This window comes from Marmota monax, unplaced genomic scaffold (genome assembly GCF_021218885.2).
Source record: "Marmota monax isolate L192 unplaced genomic scaffold, Marmota_monax_Labrador192_F-V1.1 WCK01_AAM20220418_F8-fsc00002, whole genome shotgun sequence".
Taxonomy (NCBI): Eukaryota; Metazoa; Chordata; class Mammalia; order Rodentia; family Sciuridae; genus Marmota; species Marmota monax.
The window spans coordinates 6281405-6300780 of NW_026693571.1; the positions used below are offsets into that span (position 1 = coordinate 6281405).

At 36.5% G+C, this 19376-nt stretch overlaps 1 protein-coding gene across 2 annotated transcripts in view; it reads right to left on the reverse strand.

Annotated features, from left to right (window-relative positions):
• The window catches only part of Ap1ar (adaptor related protein complex 1 associated regulatory protein), a 37089-nt gene extending 27368 nt beyond the window's left edge, over positions 1-9721 (reverse strand). Inside the window, exon 1 of one of the 2 annotated variants that reach the window (XM_046459105.2) lies at positions 9281-9721. In XM_046459105.2, coding sequence (XP_046315061.1) covers positions 9281-9363 — 83 coding nt within the window. In that variant the 5' untranslated portion in view covers positions 9364-9721. The remainder of the gene's footprint in view (positions 1-9280) is intronic. The other variant, XM_046459104.2, reaches the window with a different exon arrangement.
• Positions 9722-19376: the final 9655 nt, after the last annotated feature.

Genomic DNA, 19376 nt, shown 5'->3' on the forward strand with positions numbered 1-19376 from the left:
TAAAGTGATGTGAGATGCTAGAGAGTCCTCTAGAAATATAGCCATATCACAAGAGCCAGCTGTGAAGAAAATGGTAATGTCACATGTTATAGTTAGTTACATTTAACTTTCAGGAATTCAGTCACATGCCCTGGAGGGTAGGGGAAGGTGAGAAATGATGTGGGCAACAACTAACCATTCTATTCTAGAGTATATATATTCAGTTGTCAATTGGGGTGAAAGTTGAGCAACTGAAACTAAAAGGCTCCTAAAAATGACTTAAGAAAAATAAAAGTGCATTTTCCTTTTATTAATAGTCAGGAACTCTCCAAAATCATCCATAGACATTCATTTATATATAATCCTTATGTCCTCAAGAGCTGTCTTTAAATGAAATGAAACAGGTTTCTTTATATCCATTTTGCTACTACTGAGATGTGAAAATGTATTTAAAACATGTCAAGGATTTTAGAGGAGTTGAAAAGAGAGGTAATGGTTGGTTCCTGGGGCCTATCCTCTAATCAATGATGGCATATAAAAAAATTTGGAAGAGCTTGAAAGTGATATGGTACAGAAGTGGAGATTTTTATAAACATATTTACTTATCGATGTTATCAAGGTAGATAACAAGATAATTTTTTAAGATTAAAATCTGTCTTGTTGAGAACAGACTGAAAGTATAGTTTTTTTATGCTTCTCATGTTATTTTGCATAGCAGGTAAATACTTTTTTAATGTAAAACTAAAAATTTCTCAAAAATTCTACATTGCTATTGTTCCTTCTCTTCACATTCTTCTATACTGCATCTGTTAAAATATAGGAAGAAAGTCTTTTCCTATATCTTCTATTTGACAGTATAAATAAATGATGAAGAATCAGGGTAAATGGTTCCAAAGTTTATTAAAAATTAAAAGCTTCCCATGACTCCTTTTTTCCCCCCTGAACAAAAGACTGGAAAGGTTATAAATCAGATGCCTGGCAAAAACTATGAGAAAGATAATGATGGACACATTATTTTTCAATTATTAAATATTTCAGTGGAGGTTTAACCAATCAAATCTAAAGAGATAAGATCAATAGAGTTTTCCAGGCAGGAACAGCATCAACATAGGTGGTGTCATGGTTAATTTCGTTAACCTGACTAGGCTACCAGATACCCAGGTATGTTTAAAATATTATTTCTGTGTGTATTTGCAAGGGTGTTGCGGAACAGATTATCATTTGAATTGGTGGACCTAGTAAAGGAAAAGGTCCTTTCTAATTTGGGTAGGCATTAGCCAATCTGCTGAGGGCCTGAATAGAAAAAAAAAAGGTGGGGGAAGGTTGAATTCTCTCTCCTGCACTGCTTGAGCTAAGACCTTCCTTGGTCTTCTGCTGCCCATGGACTGGGACTTAGACCACTGGCTTTCCAAAGTCTTCAGCTTGCAAAGGGAAGACAATGGGACTTAACCTCTACAACAGCATGAGCCATTTCCTCATAATAAATCTCATTTTATATCCATATAAAGGTACAGCTATTGGCAGATATATAGGTATCTCCTACTGCTTCTGGTTTCTGGAAAACCCTAACATATGTGGTAAGAGTAAAGTAACAATACTTACTGTTTAATAAGCTCCTCCTAATGAAGACAAATTTAGGAAGAACAGATACTCAGAAAATCAATTTTATGCCTTGAAAGAGAGAAAGCAAATCTTCTAATTGAACATATCAAAGACAGAGAATGGGCTTAAAAAAATTAGTCACTGCCTTTTAAGAGCCTGATTTAGAGGAATTTAGTAACTAGAAAGGACCTTAAAGGTCTTTTATTTCTCATTCACCTTCTGCAATCTGTGTGTAGCACCTGATATTACTCACCACTTTCTTCTTTTGAAAACTGTTGTCATTTATGCATCTATGATACTGAATTTTTAAATCTTATTCCTATTTTTCACCGGGTTACTGAATGACAGGCATAACTATGAATTTAAAATATAAAAATGAATAAAAATTGATCCATGTGCCCAAGATGCTTATAGTCGAACAGATATATCAATAACTATTTTGCTTTGAGAGGGAAATGTTTAGATTAAGGATACCAAAAAAAAAAAAAAATCACACTGAAGAAGAGGAATTTAGATAGGTCCCAAGAAAGGGAAAGAGGGGATCATAGAGAAAGGACTAAAAGCAAGGGGGAGTGAAAAGAACGTCACTTTTCAAAAAACTGTATTCACTAATTCAGTCAACAACTGTTTACTGAAAATGGACTACCAATGAGGCACTTAAGTAGGAGGTGAGTGTTTAAGGGTAAGCAAAACCCAGCATTAACTCCTTCCTTTATTTTGAGAGCAGAAGATAGACATTAACTAAATAATCTTATCATTTGAAGGATAATCATAACCTGAGGAAATACTCAGAAGAAAACATCATTCTATGATAATGTGAACTCTTATCACCTAAGGGGCTGGGAATGGAAAGACTTCTGTGGGGAATAATTCTTAAACTGGCATCTAAGAGAAGAGAGAGTAGAAGTTACTTAAATAAAAATGGATTCAAGGCAGAGTGTGACACAGATAATAATAATAACAACAACAACAAAAGTAGGCAAGGAATAGACAATGTAGAATCTTGGATGTTACATTAAAGATTCTAAAGATTTCAGTCTTTAGACAGCCTTAAAAATAATTTTGTGCTGTGCTTGTGTCACAGATTTGCATTTAAGATCTCATAAACTCCAGGATGCAGGAAAAAAGTCAGGAATAGATGTGGGTAGATCCACTTGGTAGTTTATTCCCTCAGTTAATAAATATTTATTAGGACCTATTATGTGGCAAGCACTGGTGGAGTACTGCAGATACGGGAATAAACAAAGTCTCTACCTCGGGCTTAATACACTTATTATAGGGAGCAACGGACAAGAGCAAATAAGTACTCAGTCTACAAAGTCATAGAATGGCAAATGCTACCAAAGAAAATTAAGTAGAGCCAGAGAATGGTGAAGGAGAAAGAGTGCTATTTTAACACATGATACTGGAAATCTAGGCAACACAAGATGACAGCTTGGATTAAGATGGCAGCAGAAAGAGAAGTGGGTGGATTAAAAAGCTATTTAGAAAGGACAAAAAAACACCTGGTCCTGAAGATAGACTGGAAGTGTGGGATGATGCGGAGCAGCATCAAAGACAACTTCTAGGTTAGCAGCTATATGCACGCTATACCCTGAGGAGTACAGACAGTGAGAAGAGTCTAATACATTTTGAAGGACTCCAATATGTAATGACTGAGAAGAAAATAAACATATACAGGGGACAGAGATTCAAGGAAAGAGGTAGCAGGAAAGGGGAACATTAGATTACCTTGAAGACTAAGTGAGAAGAAAATGGAAACATGAAGACAAGACAAGACAAATCTTAAGCTGTTAAATGGAAGACGTAGCAGATAGGAAAACAGCTGGCAGGAGACTTAGATCTAACTAAGTTCTAATGGTTCCAAGTTCTAATGGTTCCTTCTCTTTGTTTTTTTGGAGTAGAAAGATACAAGCTCAAAAGTTACCACCACACACTAGTATGGCAATATGTAAATCAATGGATGTGTAACTGATGTGATTCTGCAATCTGTGTATGGGGTGAAGGTGGGAGTTCATAACCCACTTGAATCAAAATGTGGAATATGATATGTCAAGAAATTTGTAATGTTTGAACAACCAACAATAAAAAATTAAAAAAAAAATTACCACCACAAGTGCAGAACTACAATACGGAAGATAGCAAGGTCTTTACTGAGGCAGAAAGGATGGAAAGATGTAGGCAACATTTAGAAGGAATTATCTGTAGGACTTTATACCCTGGGTTTGGAGGGTGAATGAAAGGGAGGAGTTTAATATGATTGTCAGGCTCACAGAATGTTTACCACTCAGGAGAAGAAACAAAGTCATAATGTTAGGGCTTACAAAGAGAAAAGGGTTATGAGAAGGAAATAAAGACAGTTCGGCTTTGTAAAATGAATTTTGAAAGTTATATTTGATACCCAAGTGGAAATATTCAGGAGGTAATTATATATTTCAGAGCTCAGCATGAAATGACTGAGCTCATTAGTATATGGGTAGAGGTAAAGTCATATGTTTTCACACCATTACCCAAAAGGCACATTAAAGAGAAAAACACATTAAGGAAGAATATAGTAAGGTTCAGAACAGAGCCCTAGGGAATCTTTAAGCTATAACCCTGAAAGTACAAGATATTCATATCCATTTAAATTCACTACTGCTTTCTTTCCCAACTTCTAAGATTTCAACAGAAACGTCTTACACTTTCGTATTTTTCAAAGCTAGTAAACATGCAAAACACCAACATGAATCTCTTATAACTAACACTATCAATTACTGTACTTCAGTGACATACATTATGCTAAAATATTTTTAAATTTTTCATTGTGACTCTAAATGGTCTCCTAAAGAGTCAACATAAAGAGGCATGAGTATATGGGGGTGTTTTTGCTAAAGTTAAGGAATTATCTCGAGATCCAAAAAAGAAACTGAAGGACAGAAGAAATCTGTTTTGTAGATCCTATAAGTTCACAGATAATGCTATTCTTTCAACAAACATTTGATACTGAGAATGAAAAGAGATAAAGATAAAAATACAGTATTGGAATGTAAGGACTCTCGGCCAATATCATGCTACCTACCAGGAGTTGGCAAACTATGGTCCATGATCAAGTCTACTATCTGTTTCTGTCAATAAGGTTTTATTGGAATATTGTCACTACCCATTTCTTGATACATTGCTACAGCTGTTCTTGCACTAAAACAGCAAAGCTGAGAAATTACAACAGAGACTGTACAGTCTGCCAAACCTAAAATACATATTATCTAACCATTTACAGGAAAAGTTTACCAACCCCTTATGTAGAACCTGAAGAAAATATTATTTCCTCAGGGAGAAAATGTTATCTTGTGGGGCTGGAGCAAATTTTATAGGAAAAGTAATACTTAAAGATAAGTAAATGTGCACCCAAACCAGGAAATGAGGAAGGAAGAAATATCACATATAAAAGCATAGGGTGAGAGAACACTGTATTTTAAGAGAACAGGAACACTCACAGTTCATCTGGTACAGAGGAGACTGAGGATGTGGCAAGTGAGCAAACAGCAAAGAATAAGGCTAGCAAAACAGGGTAAAGTTAAGTTACCTCTTCAGAAGTTTAAACTTGATATTACTCAATTCAAGGATAATAATTAATGAACAAAGTTAAAATACTAAGATTTCTGAAGGAGCTAATTTTTTGGAATTAGAATAGCTTTAAGGTTATTCTTTTGTTTCTCACTGATTTGTATTGACATGATTTTTCTAAACGAGAAGACAAAGATTATAGATACCCTAATGCACAACTGCCATCATTCTGAGTATACCAACAGACATTACGTTGCATATTTGAATACTATGCAATTCGTCATGGCTGTCACAGGATGAAAAAAAAAACTCGAGAAATTTTAACTGTAGGAAACAGGAGGCAGAAAGCAGTTATAAATAATGGACTGGCATGATCCAATATGGGTTTTAGGAAACCTAACTCCAATGACAGAAAAGGAAGATGGGCAGAGAGATACTATAAGGAAAGCAGCCTGGAAGTTACTAACTAGGCAAAAGGAGAGGCAATATTTAAGGCACAAGCGCAGTGGAAGGAAACAGGTTCTGCAGAGATTGAACAGAATATCTGCAGGAATATCTCTTCAGTAGGCAACTGAAAATAGGTGAATGCAGGTGAGATTTGGAAGTGATAGCTTTCAAAATTGTAGAAATGGATGAAATTTCTTCTGGGAAATGTTAGCACACAGGTGAAGGGAATCAATACAGGGAAAATACAGGAAAACTACATATTATTAATAAGTAGATACAGTAAGAATAGCTAGGAGAGGATCAGAAGGAAAAAAAAAAAAGATAAAAGTGATGCTACAGAGGTCAAGAGCACAATTTCAATAGCTCGTCACACAGAATAAAGTCAGGTTGTTGAGATATGTTCAATGATCTTCCAGTAACAAAGTACAAGATAGTGTGTGGAGAGATAACAACCAAATGATTATATACAGAATAAAGAGTCATGAGATATTCCTTAGAAAGGAAAAGGGATCTGAATTCAGAGGGCTGCAATCCCATTCTTCTATCTTATTATACAAGTTAAACTTTCTAAGCTTCAGTTTTCAACCTATAATACTTGTACAGGTTGAAATAATTAATCCCCAAATCCTAAATATTTCATGAAAGGATCCCAAATCAGAAACTTTCTGAGCTCTGACACAATGTCATAAGTGGGAAATTCCACACCTGACTTCACATGATAGGCAGCAGTCAAAATGCAGATGCACTAAAAATACTATAAAAATTACCTTCAGGCTATCTGTACAAGGTATAAATGAAACATAAATAAGTTTTGTATTTCCAATTGGATCCCATCCCTAAATTATCTCATTATGTGTATGCAAATATCCTAAAATCTACAAAAATCTAAAATCGGAAGTTCTTGTTTCAAGCATTTTGGCTATGGGATACTCAATATGTGATAGTACTTATTTCTTCATAGGAGCATGATGAGGAATGAATGAGGAAATATAAAGTACTTAGAACAGTGCCTGGTGCATATAAGTAATGAGTAAAATATTATTAATGTTATTTTTACTGGGAAAGGAAAAACCATGAAATCATGGAAACTATTGCCTAAGGTAACTCTGCTACTTGCAGCCAAAAGGGTGAACAACTGTTAAATATTGAGGAGGATAAAGAACATAATCGTACCCTTAAACTATAGAACATAAGAACTGGAACCACTGTGTGCAATTATAAAGCAAAGTAAAGATGGGAATTAAAACACAATACAATAAAACATAACTGGGGTCTCTGAGAAAAAATAAAACTAAGAAAGGGACACAAAGTCTCCATGAAAGGTTTCTAATACTGCCCAAAGAAACAGAACAACTAACCAGTAGGTGGAGCTCTCTAGAATGTGTTGGCAGGCTAAATTTCAGTGAAGGATATAACTCATTATGTCTAAATTTTATTTCTTAAAAGATATTTTTAAAAACCCTATTTTATCACCAAATAACTTTATTAGAAGTAAGGTTTCCAATATATATACTTCAACACTGATACTAATATTTTGATTAGTCAACAGATATTCTAGAATATAAAATATTAGAATTCTGTAGTATTCTTGGTTAACTCTGGTTTTGAGACTGGATAAGAGTGATCTGATTTTGAGTACTCCTGGGAAATCTGCAAGAGTAAGACACCAGGCTTTGCATCATAAAGCACTCCTGTGAAGTCCAGTTTGAATCAGCCTAAGAAAACCCAGCAAGCCCTATTTTTCTACCTGTGGTCACTACCATGACATATAAAACCAAATCAAGCTTTTGTTAACTATGCCTTGAGGAAAATCAAAACTTACTAGGTGGGTAAAAATAGCAACCAAATCAAGAGACAAAGTTTAACCTTATTGTGTAAATAATTATATCTACCTGTCTAAATGTTTACAAAAAGCTGCTAGAAAAATGTTAAGATTAATATTAAACAGTAAATTATCAAAGGATTCAAGTAAGGAAACTGTCAAAACTTGTGTTTTTGGATTAAAAGAAATAGGATCAATATTGATTGTATGGTTTCAGATGACAGCATCTACAAGTCCCAGATAAAAAAAAAAAACCCATGTTTCAATGACATTTAACACACTGATTCACTGATTTCCTCCAGCTCATGTACTCAGGGACCAGAATCTACACTTTTAATGCATAATTAGTTTGTAAAATCTCTGTGATAAAACAAAAATTCCACAAAATCTATATAATGTAGTCCAAAGGTAAACAGTAATTTTTGCCTACCCATTCAGATTTAAGACCCTCCTTCCTTTCTAAAGGTTAGAATTTAACCTCCTCAACACAAAGACAAACAATAAAAAAGGCAAATATCCTACTATTGTGTGCATGTAGTCCTTAGGGAAGCCTATTTAAACAACGTAATTCTATGGGTGCACACACACACACACACACACACACAAGTTAGAGGTAAATTAGAAGATTGTGGATGACAAGATAAAACAGCAATCATGCTCCCCTTAACAGTGATAGTAATAATTCAGGGAAACCAAAAGACTAAATCAGGCAGAAAAATCTGTAAATCCTTATAACTTCCATTCCAGGGACATTCAGAGTAAAACCTTAAACTACTTTGTATCAGTGAGATGATACAATGTCTGGTTGATAAGTGAATCATATTATATTTTATGAGACCTTCATTACCCAATGGCTCAAATTATAATCATCTGATTTCTGCATGTTTATGCTGAACATCTTATTACTTAATAATATTGGCTAAGTGGGGCAGATGCTGAAAACTCAGCAATGTTTCAAAAAGTGCAAAATAGTTTATTCCTTACATAAAGTGGCTTGGTTCAGATTTTCCAATTGTAGGTTTGGATTCCTGAGAGATAGTTAACAACAACAAAGTCAACTCCAAAGGGATTTGCCCCAATTTTCTAAATATTCTATTAAATAAAACACAAAAATGGAATATAAAAATTTTTACTCTATGGTGTGGATAGAAAAACCTTAGCATATCCGCAGTTTCACTCAAGGAGTGAGGTTCAGAAACACTTGGATTTACCTAGTGTGTGTGTGGGTAGCAGTCACTGCATGGCACTCCTCTCCAAATTTCAAAATAAAATAATGTGAAAAAAATGACATACTGTCTCTCTTGTCATCAGTACCAAAAATCTGAATGCCCAATGGAAACTCAGCAATTTAGCAACTCCTTCTATCAAAAAGTTCACCAGTGCCTAGAATCTTATTTTATTTCTGCATCCAGATGACGTCTACTTAAAATCCATCCGAGGCATTAACTTTCGAGCCAAATTCTCACCTCCTCTGTCAGGACTAAAGAGGAGATCAAATACAGCGATACCGACTTTGGAATTAAACCCGAACTCAATGTAGGGTGTGTCCAGGTAGCTGTAGAGCCGGTCCTCCTGCCCATCAGCCTGAGAGTGCACCAGCTTCCTCGAGATGATGCCTCCCGTGACTGCTTCCCCGCGTGACAAGGAGTCTTGCTGGGGGTGGCAGGAGCCACACCCCGCCCCCTCCTCAACCTCTTTCGCTAGGAGGCCCAGAGACCGACCCCTAGCAGGGCCTCCACGACCATCATCCCACTCGACGCCTGTTAAGCTGTAAGGATAGCAAGGCTCTCGGACCCTCCTAACAGATGGGCAACACTGAGAGGGTTCCCCGCCAGAAGCTGGAGAGGTGTCTCTCGGGCTGGGCCAGTCCCCTAGCGGGCTTACCCTCCGCCGCCTCCTACACGCTGCAGCCGCCCCGCTTCCTTGCGGAGCAGCCCGAAGCACTGCGTCCAGCAGCAGTTCCCCATCGCATGCCGCCCAGGTGCCGCCGCTGCTCCTCCTCCTCCCGCTCAAAGCCCAAACCCAGGCCCGGCAGCCGCATCCGCGCGGCACGAGCCGAAGGTGGGTTCAGGGAGCTAGGGCGGGCCGGCCGGAGCGCGGCAGTGTGAGGGGCTGGGGCAACGGGAGGGACGAGGCGCTCCGAACAAAGGCGGCGGTTAGTCCAGAGGCCCCCAAGCCGTGGCCGCGCGAGAGAGGAGCGCCGGGCAGCGGGGTTTCGACTGCCTGGCCAGCAGCATGGCCTTCTCGCCTCAGCCCCCAGCCCAAGACGAGTGACCGCCTCCGGCCGCCGCAGTAGGCCAGTCCCTGGGAGTCGTGCGCGCAGGCCCCGCCTTCCCGCGAGCCAGGCCCGAGCTCGGAAGCCGAGGCTGCCACACCCCCGGCCGCTCCTGGGCCCCGATTGGGCTCCCTTCTTCGGCAGCCCCGCCTCCTCCGGCGACCGGTCCTTGCCTCACTTCCGCCAGCCTCAGCCTCAGCCTCTGAGCCGCTCGATTGCTGGGTGTAGGTGTTGTATTTGTCGGACCTTGACCGGACTAGAAAGTTTGCTTCTCTTCTTGCAGTTTCTGGGCTCAGGGCCCCGAGCGCGCCGAGTGTCGTATCGTTAAGGTTCAGCCTTCGAACTTTGTACTAAAGCCCTGGGAGCGTCTCCCTAGAGCCCCAGGCCGGAAAGCAATGAATGTGAAAGGCATTTCTCTGCAGCATATGCTTCGTTTTTGTTAATATACAACCATCGTTGGGAATAGAAATGGATTGAAATTATGCTGTGCACACCAATGATTTCTTTTTCTGGATCTCATCACAATTTCCATACACTGTCAGTGTACTAAGGGAGTTTATTAATGGTGCACTACTGGCCAGGTGGGGAAGTTGGGATCCAGAGGAAATCTGCAAGAGTGCTAGGATCTTTCAGGGTCACCAACCTTGCCAATGATCTGCCCAGAATTGTTGGAGAGGAGTGTAGGGAAAGCTTCCTGATCTGTGGCATCCCTGTTCAAATACATGGTTTTTGTTTTTGTTTGTTTGAACCCAGGTTTTCAAACAAACACAGAGCTACATCCCCAGCCTTTTTTTAATTTTTTTTTTTTAATTTTTTTAGGACAGACTCTTGCTAATTTGCCGAGGCTGGCCTTGAACTGGTAATCCTCCTGCCTCAACTTCTCCATTTGTTGAGGTTATAGGCGTGAGCCATCGCACTGTGTTTCAGATGCCACATTAAAAAAAGCAGGTTTTTGTCAGCAGGTTGCCTTAAAATCATACACAAGATGTGGCTTGGTGAATGCTTAGTTCAGTGAGCGAGATGCTTTATTGACTAAAGAGATATGTCAATAAATTAATGTTTTAATTAATCCTAGTGAAATTGCTGTATTTTAGAAAATTGATATTAATGATAAAATGTTATTTGATTTGATCAATTACTTTATTCCTGAAATCTAGGCCACCTTGGATTTCAGTATTAGCACCACTTAACTAATTTTATTTGGAATTTACTCAGCTTTGTATTCAAATACATAGGATAGTGTACACCTAGTGGTCTGCTCTCACTCCATGAGTGTTGGTGAAATGACTGAATGACTTCCTAAATAGTGACTGTTCTCTTTGCCCTTCCTGGTCTCTGGAATCAAGTAAATATATTAATGAAATAGTCGGTAAAGTTTATAAATATTTAAGGAAACTGGTACATCTCTGAAATACTAATTAATAAAAAGGAATACATTATCGATGAACACATCTTCAATGAATCTGCAGGAAATTATGCAGAATGAAAATGCCAATCTGAAAAGCTCACAGTATATAATTCTATTTATAGTCCGTTCTAGAAATGACAAAATGATAGAAATGGGAGGACAGAGTGCTGGCTATTTCTGGTACCCAGGGAGTTGGGAGTATCCTTGTAGTGATGAAAGCCTGTATTTGGCTATATCAATATCCTGGTTGTGACACTGTTATATATTTTTTAAAGATACTCCCTTTGAGGATAACTAGATTAAGTCATTATCTCTTAAAACTGAATGTAACACCACAGTTATTGCAAAATAAAAAGTTCAAGTACCTGGGTGTGGTGGCAGAGCAGGCTGAGGGGAGGATTGCAAGTTCCAGACTAGCCTTGGCAACTTAATGAAACCTTGCCTAGCATGTACAATATCCTGGGTTCAAGTCTCATTAATACACATGCACAATATTGAATTAAAAGTTCACAGCTGTAGACTTAATAGAGCATTCTTCCTTATAGGCATTCTTGTAAAACCTGATGAAAAGTTAATCTTTTTAAAAAAGTAAATATGCTTTCTTACTAAGGATATGATCTTCAATAGCAATATAAATGACTAAAACATTTTCAAAGGATTCCACTAAGCAAAACAATGTAAATCCAAACAATGAGAAGTCATTGTTCGCTTGTCAAGTTAAAAAAAATTTACAAATGAAATGTTAAGTATTTGCAAGAGTTCAGTGAAACTCATTCTGAAAAATCATTTGGAAATATTTCACAAGAGTCGAACAAACTAAATGCTTCACCATAGAAGGATAGGGAAATTTGCTGCTATGTTCTTATTATGTAGTCTCATAAATGTTTTTTGAAAAACTAGTAATATAGAAAAAGCTTTCTGAATAATATGTGAGAAAAGTTAAGTTAGGATAGAAAATTTTATATATATATATATATATATATATATACACATATATATGTATATATATGTATAACAAATCATGTTTAAATCAAAGCACATACTTCTTTCTTATATATATTCCTAAGGAAAAATAAAGGCTTGGTAAATATGAAAATATGAGAAGAATGCAAATCAAAACTACACTAAGATATCATCTCTAGTCAGAATGACAATTATCAAGAACACGAATAACAATAAATTCTGGTGAGGACATAGGTAAAAAAGAAACCTTTTTACATTGTTTGTGGGTCTGCAAATTAGTACAACCACTCTGGAAGGCAGTGTGGAGATTCCTCAAAAAACTAGGAATGGAACCACTATATGATTCAGCTTTCCCACTCCCTGGTATTTATTCAAAGCAATATAATCACCTCAGTGTTTATAGCAGCACAATTCACAACAGCCAAATTACGGAGTCAACCCAAATGCCTGTCAATAGATGAATGCATTAGAAGAAAGATCAGTGTAGTAGAAGAAGAATGAGAGTTAGGAAGGAAGACAAAGGGGAAGATAATGGAATGAAGTTAACAAAATTATGTTATATGCATATAAAGGTATCAAAGGAAATTTCACCTTTATGTGTATGTAGAAAAAAGGAAGTTTAGTAGAGGAGAGAGAATAGGGAGAGGGAAGAGAGGAAGAAAGGGGGCATAGGAATTGAAATAAAATTTCTTTCCTATATGGATTTGTCAAAATGAACCCAAATGCTGTGTATAATTATAATGCTCTGATAAAAATAATATTAAAAGGAGTTATTTCAAGATTGTGAATTTGGGGAGATTTTTTTCCTAATTTTTGTTTTCTCAGTTTTTTATAATGATCAATTAATATTTAGTAAACTTTTAATGTGCTTCATCAGAAGAAAAGATTAGTGAATAACCAGTTCAATTAAAGTTTGATAACAAATGCAGACATTTAGAAACTGATGATATCTTACTTCAGTGTGGGTGGATAATAAATTGAGGAGAACGACTTAACATTTTAGTTTTAGAAATGTATTAAATTACCATGCTAATATAAGAGGTTTTTGGAATTTATCATCTTGCAAAAATTCACCAATTTGATATTAATAATTTTATCTTCATTGTAATGTAGCTTTTGTAAACATTCAGTTTAATGATGATCTGCTATTGGTTAAGCAAAATTGCCAGGAAGAAACCCCACAGTTATAAGGGATATTTGTGAAGTAGATGTACTTTGTTTTGTTTTACAGATGAGAAAGAGTTCCTAAAGAAATTAAATAATTTGTGCAAGGTCATATAATAGATTAAAAGTGTAACATTAAGAACACCCAGTTCTTCTGGAATTCTGAGGAAAGTATGGTAGCTTAGCTTTCCAGACCAGAAAATCTGAAAGGAAGTAAGCCATTACAATATCTTCATGTACTGAATTCCAGCCCCCACGCTGGCTTTTCAGCAAGGACCATATCCAGAGGTATATCTGGGTTTTGTGGACTTAAAGTTCATAAAACCTGGGGGGCATCTCTAAGTGTAAAACCGTAGTTAGGTACAGGATCTTGGAAGGCACCTGTGCAGGTGAGAAGTCCTGAAAGTAAGCTTTCACTAGCTATGTCACTAATCTACATCTGAAGAGGCATCTTTACCCTCTTTGGGGCCTCAGTAAGAGGAGAAGAGGTGTTGGAAGTGGGTGATTAAAAAAAAAAAGAATACCATTTCTGACAGTAAGACTCCCCCAACACTTAAATTTGGGCAGAGGTATAAAACCAGTAAAGATCATAGTCAAGAGTATTTCAAGTTTTATGTGTTTAATTCATCACAACTTGAGAGTTTGTTTATATTATAATTGGTCCAGGAGAATATTCGAGACTATCTTAGCAGTAAGAGACTATCTGCATTGATGACCCCTTAAAGTCAGTTTGCTACCCCAGCTTCCTGGTATCAAGACTTCTCTTCTCTAACCCCTTCAAAAGTCCCTTCTGTAGTATTTTATCATGTCAAGGGAAGGTTGTTTTTTGTTTGTTTGTTTGTTTGTTTGTTTCCCTCATAGACACTCAAGGAGTCAATCAGGATGCACTTCCAACCATCTTCTGGATTATGTGGTTCCAAATTTGATTCTCTTGTTTGCTCAGAATCCTCTAAGAGCTGTTAACCATGTCTTCAGTTTGAGATCAACTGTTATTATCAGGTTGGTCTGATATGATAGGTAGTCCCTGTAAGGGGAAGAATTCTGTGCTCTCCATTATCACACTAGTCCAAACAGAGACAAAAACTCATCCTTTTAATTCACTACATAATTCAGATTACCAAAATTGACAAAGTGCTAGATATTATCAATCTAAAATAGAAGTAATAAGATAATAAAACTTACTTACCTTTGTTTTCAGGATAAATGATCAAGCATCTGTCAAGTGCTTGTATAAGGTACTATAATACATATAATGTACTATATATACTTTTACTATAATTATATTACCACAAATATAAATGTGAATTATTATTATCCACACTGAAGGGATTTCATCAGCAAGTTATACTTTCCTTTGTAGCCATATCCCTGGCATCCTATGGGGAAAAAATGCTAGATTTTAAAAACTTCCGCTGCTCAGGACTGTCTCCAGGCACACTCCACACCACTACTTGAATTCAGGCTCTAAGACATGGGGCCTAGATAGAGGAAAAAAAATCCTCAAATCTCAGGCCTTGTTTGTCCCATCTTCCCCTTTGCAGATGGTTGAAAGTAAGAATATCCCTGGAGTAAAGAGGACACCTTGCCTCCTTACCAATTATCAGTGTCTAGTCTTAGTTACTCAATGGAATAATCTTCATCTTAACCCAACAATCTGGTATCATTATCCTAAAGTCTTGTTTATTTAATCTTAAATAATACCATGTGAAAGACCAATAATGCAGCCCAGGTTTAAAATGACCCAGCTAATTCCTTTGTACATATTTACTTACATTATAAAGTGTAATTCAAGTGCACTAAATTAGTTTCACCTCCTTAGCACTTAAGAATGGCTTGAATAAGAGATATTTTCATAAATGTAAGTAACACATTCAGACACATCACAGCTTAAATGAATAAGCTGTGTTAAAAAAAAAAAAAAAAAACTACCAAACATTTCTCAAAGAAAGGTCCAAGAGGACCAATTCTACCTATAGTGCAAATAGCTCTTTACATTATCAGTGTTTTGACTCCTTAAAATTACTACTCTCAACTCCCTTTGTTTTTCATGAAGATCTTTTACTTTACATTTGCATAACTTAATAGCTACATAGACCATATGGATGATTTTTTTCAAGAAAATAGACACAAAATGCTGTGCTTAAAGTACAAGGGGGAAATTACCTAACTCCTCGCTCAATCACCATTCTGACTGAGTTTCTGTGTGCTGAGTTTCATTAGTTGGTCAATATTGCTGAATACAGTGCACACAAAATGATTTGTTTCCTTCTTTGCTCACACAACAATGACATTTCACAAAGAGAGGGATTAATAGGAACAGTTACATGATTGATATGGAGTGTCCCCACTGGGCGGAGCGTGTTCCAAATCTCTCATGCCCATTCAGAAACTGCACTAAATTTGAACAGAAAACCTACTTATGAAGTAGGTCAATGGTGAATAATATGAGAAGAAAACTCTAAGGTCAAATAGATATGGCTACTGTAGGGAGTAGCTACCATTCCTGAAAATAAGGAAAAGTAAACAAGGAAGGAATTTAGATATTTAGAGGAAGATTCTTCTCATTTTCTGGGAAGATACATGGATGCCATAGAAACACGCTGGCTGCCACTGTGGTAACGGAGAAGATGCACTCTTTGAATCACCTGAGTGGGTTAGGGAGCACTTGCCTCTGATGCAGACGGGCTATGGCCACTGTGCGAATCAGACCAGGACTTAAAACATTGGAAAAACAATGTCACTGCTTCCATGCCTATAGTGTCTCTGCAAACAGAACCCTTTATTAGAAGACTCTAACATGGTGCCGGCCAGTTACAGGAAGGGAATCCGCTGAGTTCAGTTCTAACATCAAAGATCAGAGCAAAGAAGGGTGGTAAGAACTAGTCCAGGTTTTAACATCCTCTTGGGGACAAAACCATGGACCCATACAAGGATAAGAGTTGAGGCAGGACTCTGTGTAAAGCCAGAAAACACCGGAGGATTTCACTGAGCCTTAATGAAATGATTGGTGGGGGTAGGAGTAGAAGAAAGTCCCACGCTACACTGGTAGATAAAAAAGAAAGTTTGTTAATAATGATATGATCTGGGTTAGAAAAAGGCCCTATTTTCTTTCTAGTTATGGATCTAGAAATTATATTAATCTCAGGGTTTTGCAACCCAAGGCCAAGAAATGAACAAAAAAGTGGCTTAGGGGCAGAGTCGTGGTTGAGGTTTCTTGGAAAGCAAAACAAATTCATTCTGTGTTGGGGGCATAACTTCCATTTAGGTTGTGCAGGATTCCTACAAATATCAAACCACATTGATAATTAACCTGCAATTACATATTACAAACAAAGTGCCATGCTTATTGGAAGAAATTAAGAAATAGCAGCAAGACAAAGTACCCTATGAATTTTATAGAATAAATATAGTAAAACAGTCAGATGGAAACTATAAATAAACATGTTTACAATAGTGTCATTTAAAAGAAAGTGAGAAAATACAAAAGAAATATTAATTAAAATATAACTAGTAGAAATTTAAAATAAGAGCATTGAAATTAAATTAGGGAAAAATTTCTGCTTCCTGTTAAGATATAGAAGGACATGACAGACACTTGGTAATAGTAAGAAAACCCTCCAACAAAATTAAAATCATATTTTCTATGAGGTCAGCAAGGAGTGGTGAACAAAAGACTTGAAAATTGAACTAATTTTCAAAGACATGAATAGAAGGTCCTAGCATCTTTCTTCTCAGTATTAGGTGCTTGGTCTTAATATGGCAGATGGAGAGTTGGCCTGCCAAAGAGGAAGACAAGAGAAACCAGCCAGGTATTAGCAGTGTGGGTTCATGGAGTTCACTGGAATCTGGAAGAAGCCTATAGTAGACTGAGTTTTCCAGAATGGCCTTAATGATATCTCCCATCCTATATTCACTTTCCTATACTGTGACACTGACATTCTTCCCAATGAGTGGTAGGGTCCAAGATCATTCCCTTGTATCTGGTCAAGTTTGTGACACTGGCACAAATAATGATAGGCTAAATTGGAGACTAAGTCAAAAATGGTGATAACGCTTCTACCTTGTTCTCTTGGGATACATAATTTTGCAACCTGATTGCACACCATGGTGAAGAGAGGGCTTATTCAGGTGTTCTGGGTCATCCTTAGTCCACAGTCAACATCAGCCAGGAGGCATGTGATCAGAGCTGCCTCCAGATAATTCCTGCTCTTTGTCATTGACTCACCTTCAACTTAATCCACATAATCCTTGACCATAGTGAAGGGTTCACTTTTATTTCAAATCTTAGTTTTATTTCAATTTGAATATTTTCATTTCAAATATTAAACTGCTAAATTTGGGGTTATGTGTGATAGAACATTAAATAACCTGAATAAACTCCAGATTTGAAAAGAAGTCCTCTTTCCGAAATACTACTCACAAGAATTGCCAAAAAAGGAATGGTGGAGATCAGGTTGGAAAATAGATACAATATATATTCTTGCATATCCTCAAAGTGCTTGTATTCTTGACCCTGACAAAACCTAAAAATGAGTCAAAAGTATCTGAAATTATAACACAACTGTGTATCAGTTGAAATAAAAAAGAAATCAGACATTTAATTTATTGAGAAATAGGCTAATTAGATTCAATTCAAATTAAAAACAAAAAAGTATGGCTTGACTCCATGATTCCATTCAACATGAGTGAAAGAAAAATCTGAAAAGTCACCCTCACCCTCACAAAGAGCATGTATTCTTTGGAGATAACTAAAAGAAAAGAAAAGAAAACAAAAATTATACTCCACTTTTATTGTTGCTTTACAGACAATGTCTACAAATTAACTTTTAAATGAGCATGAAAATAAATAGAAATATGAGACCCATAATCAATATAAAATATAGTCAAATAAAGTAGATCTAGAGATGTAGACACAGGTATATGACTCTGTAGGACCCTTAATGAAACTATTATAAATAGGTGAAAGCATAAACAAGAAAACCTGAATATAATAGGCCATGATATATGACATTTCATTAGAGAAACACTAAAAAAAAAATTTAGAAGTAAAAATTTTCTTCTAAAATGCAAGATCAGCAATAAAGGAATGTATCAGATGGGCTTAATAGCAACTTGTAAAATGCAAAACAAAAAGATTAGTGAATTTGAAAATAATTCAGTAAAAATTAACCAATCTGGAGATAAAAAGATTGGGGAAAATATTAGAATTTAAGTAGCCTATGAGAGTCTGTTAAGTGGTATAGTATACATGTGCTTGAGTCCCAGAAGGGGAGGAAAGAAAGAACTGGACAGGAAAAATGTATTTGAAAATAATTGGTAAAAAACCTCAAACTACAGATCCCCCAAATCCTAAACAAACTGTAATAGGATAAATACAAAGAATCTGCATCACACCATAATATAGTCAAATTGTTGAAAACAAAAAATAAAGAGAAAACCTATAAAAAATACAAAAAAAAATGCATCGGGCAAACCCCAAGAGATCCATTATGGGAGAACAAGGATGAGAATGTTATTTGTGAGATCATGGTGAACATTTGCCTAGCATGCATGAAACCTTAGGTTTGATCCCCAGCAATGTAAATAAATAAATGCTCCTCAGAAAGAGTAGAAACCACAATGCAACAATATTTCTAAGGAAATATAATCTTTAAAGGCAAAAAGAAAAACCCTGTCAACTAGAATCTAGGAAACATGGCTTTCAAAAATCAAGGCAAAACAAGGACATTCTCTGAAAAACACAAGCTGAAAGAATTCAATGCAACAGATTTTTACTACCAAAGGAAAAAAAAAAGTGCTGCAGGATACTCTTCAGGCTTCAGGAAACAATACCAGATGGACACCCAGATTTACAAGAAAGAATTAAGAGCACTAGAAATGTGTATCAATACAAAACACTATTTTTTCTCTAAAATTTTCAAAGGAAAATTGGCCTCATAATGCAAAAATAACAGTGTATTGTGGGAGTTGCAGAAGTAAAACATATGATAATAGCACAAAGAAAGGAGGAGGTTAAATGAAAATATGCAATTGTGAGATTTTTCTATTAGTAAGGAAATAGTTTAATGTAATTTCAAGATATTCTGTGACAAATTAAGAATATGTATTACTCCCGAGAACAGGATTTCTTACTTTCGGCAAATTAACATTTTAGGTCAGATAATTCTTCG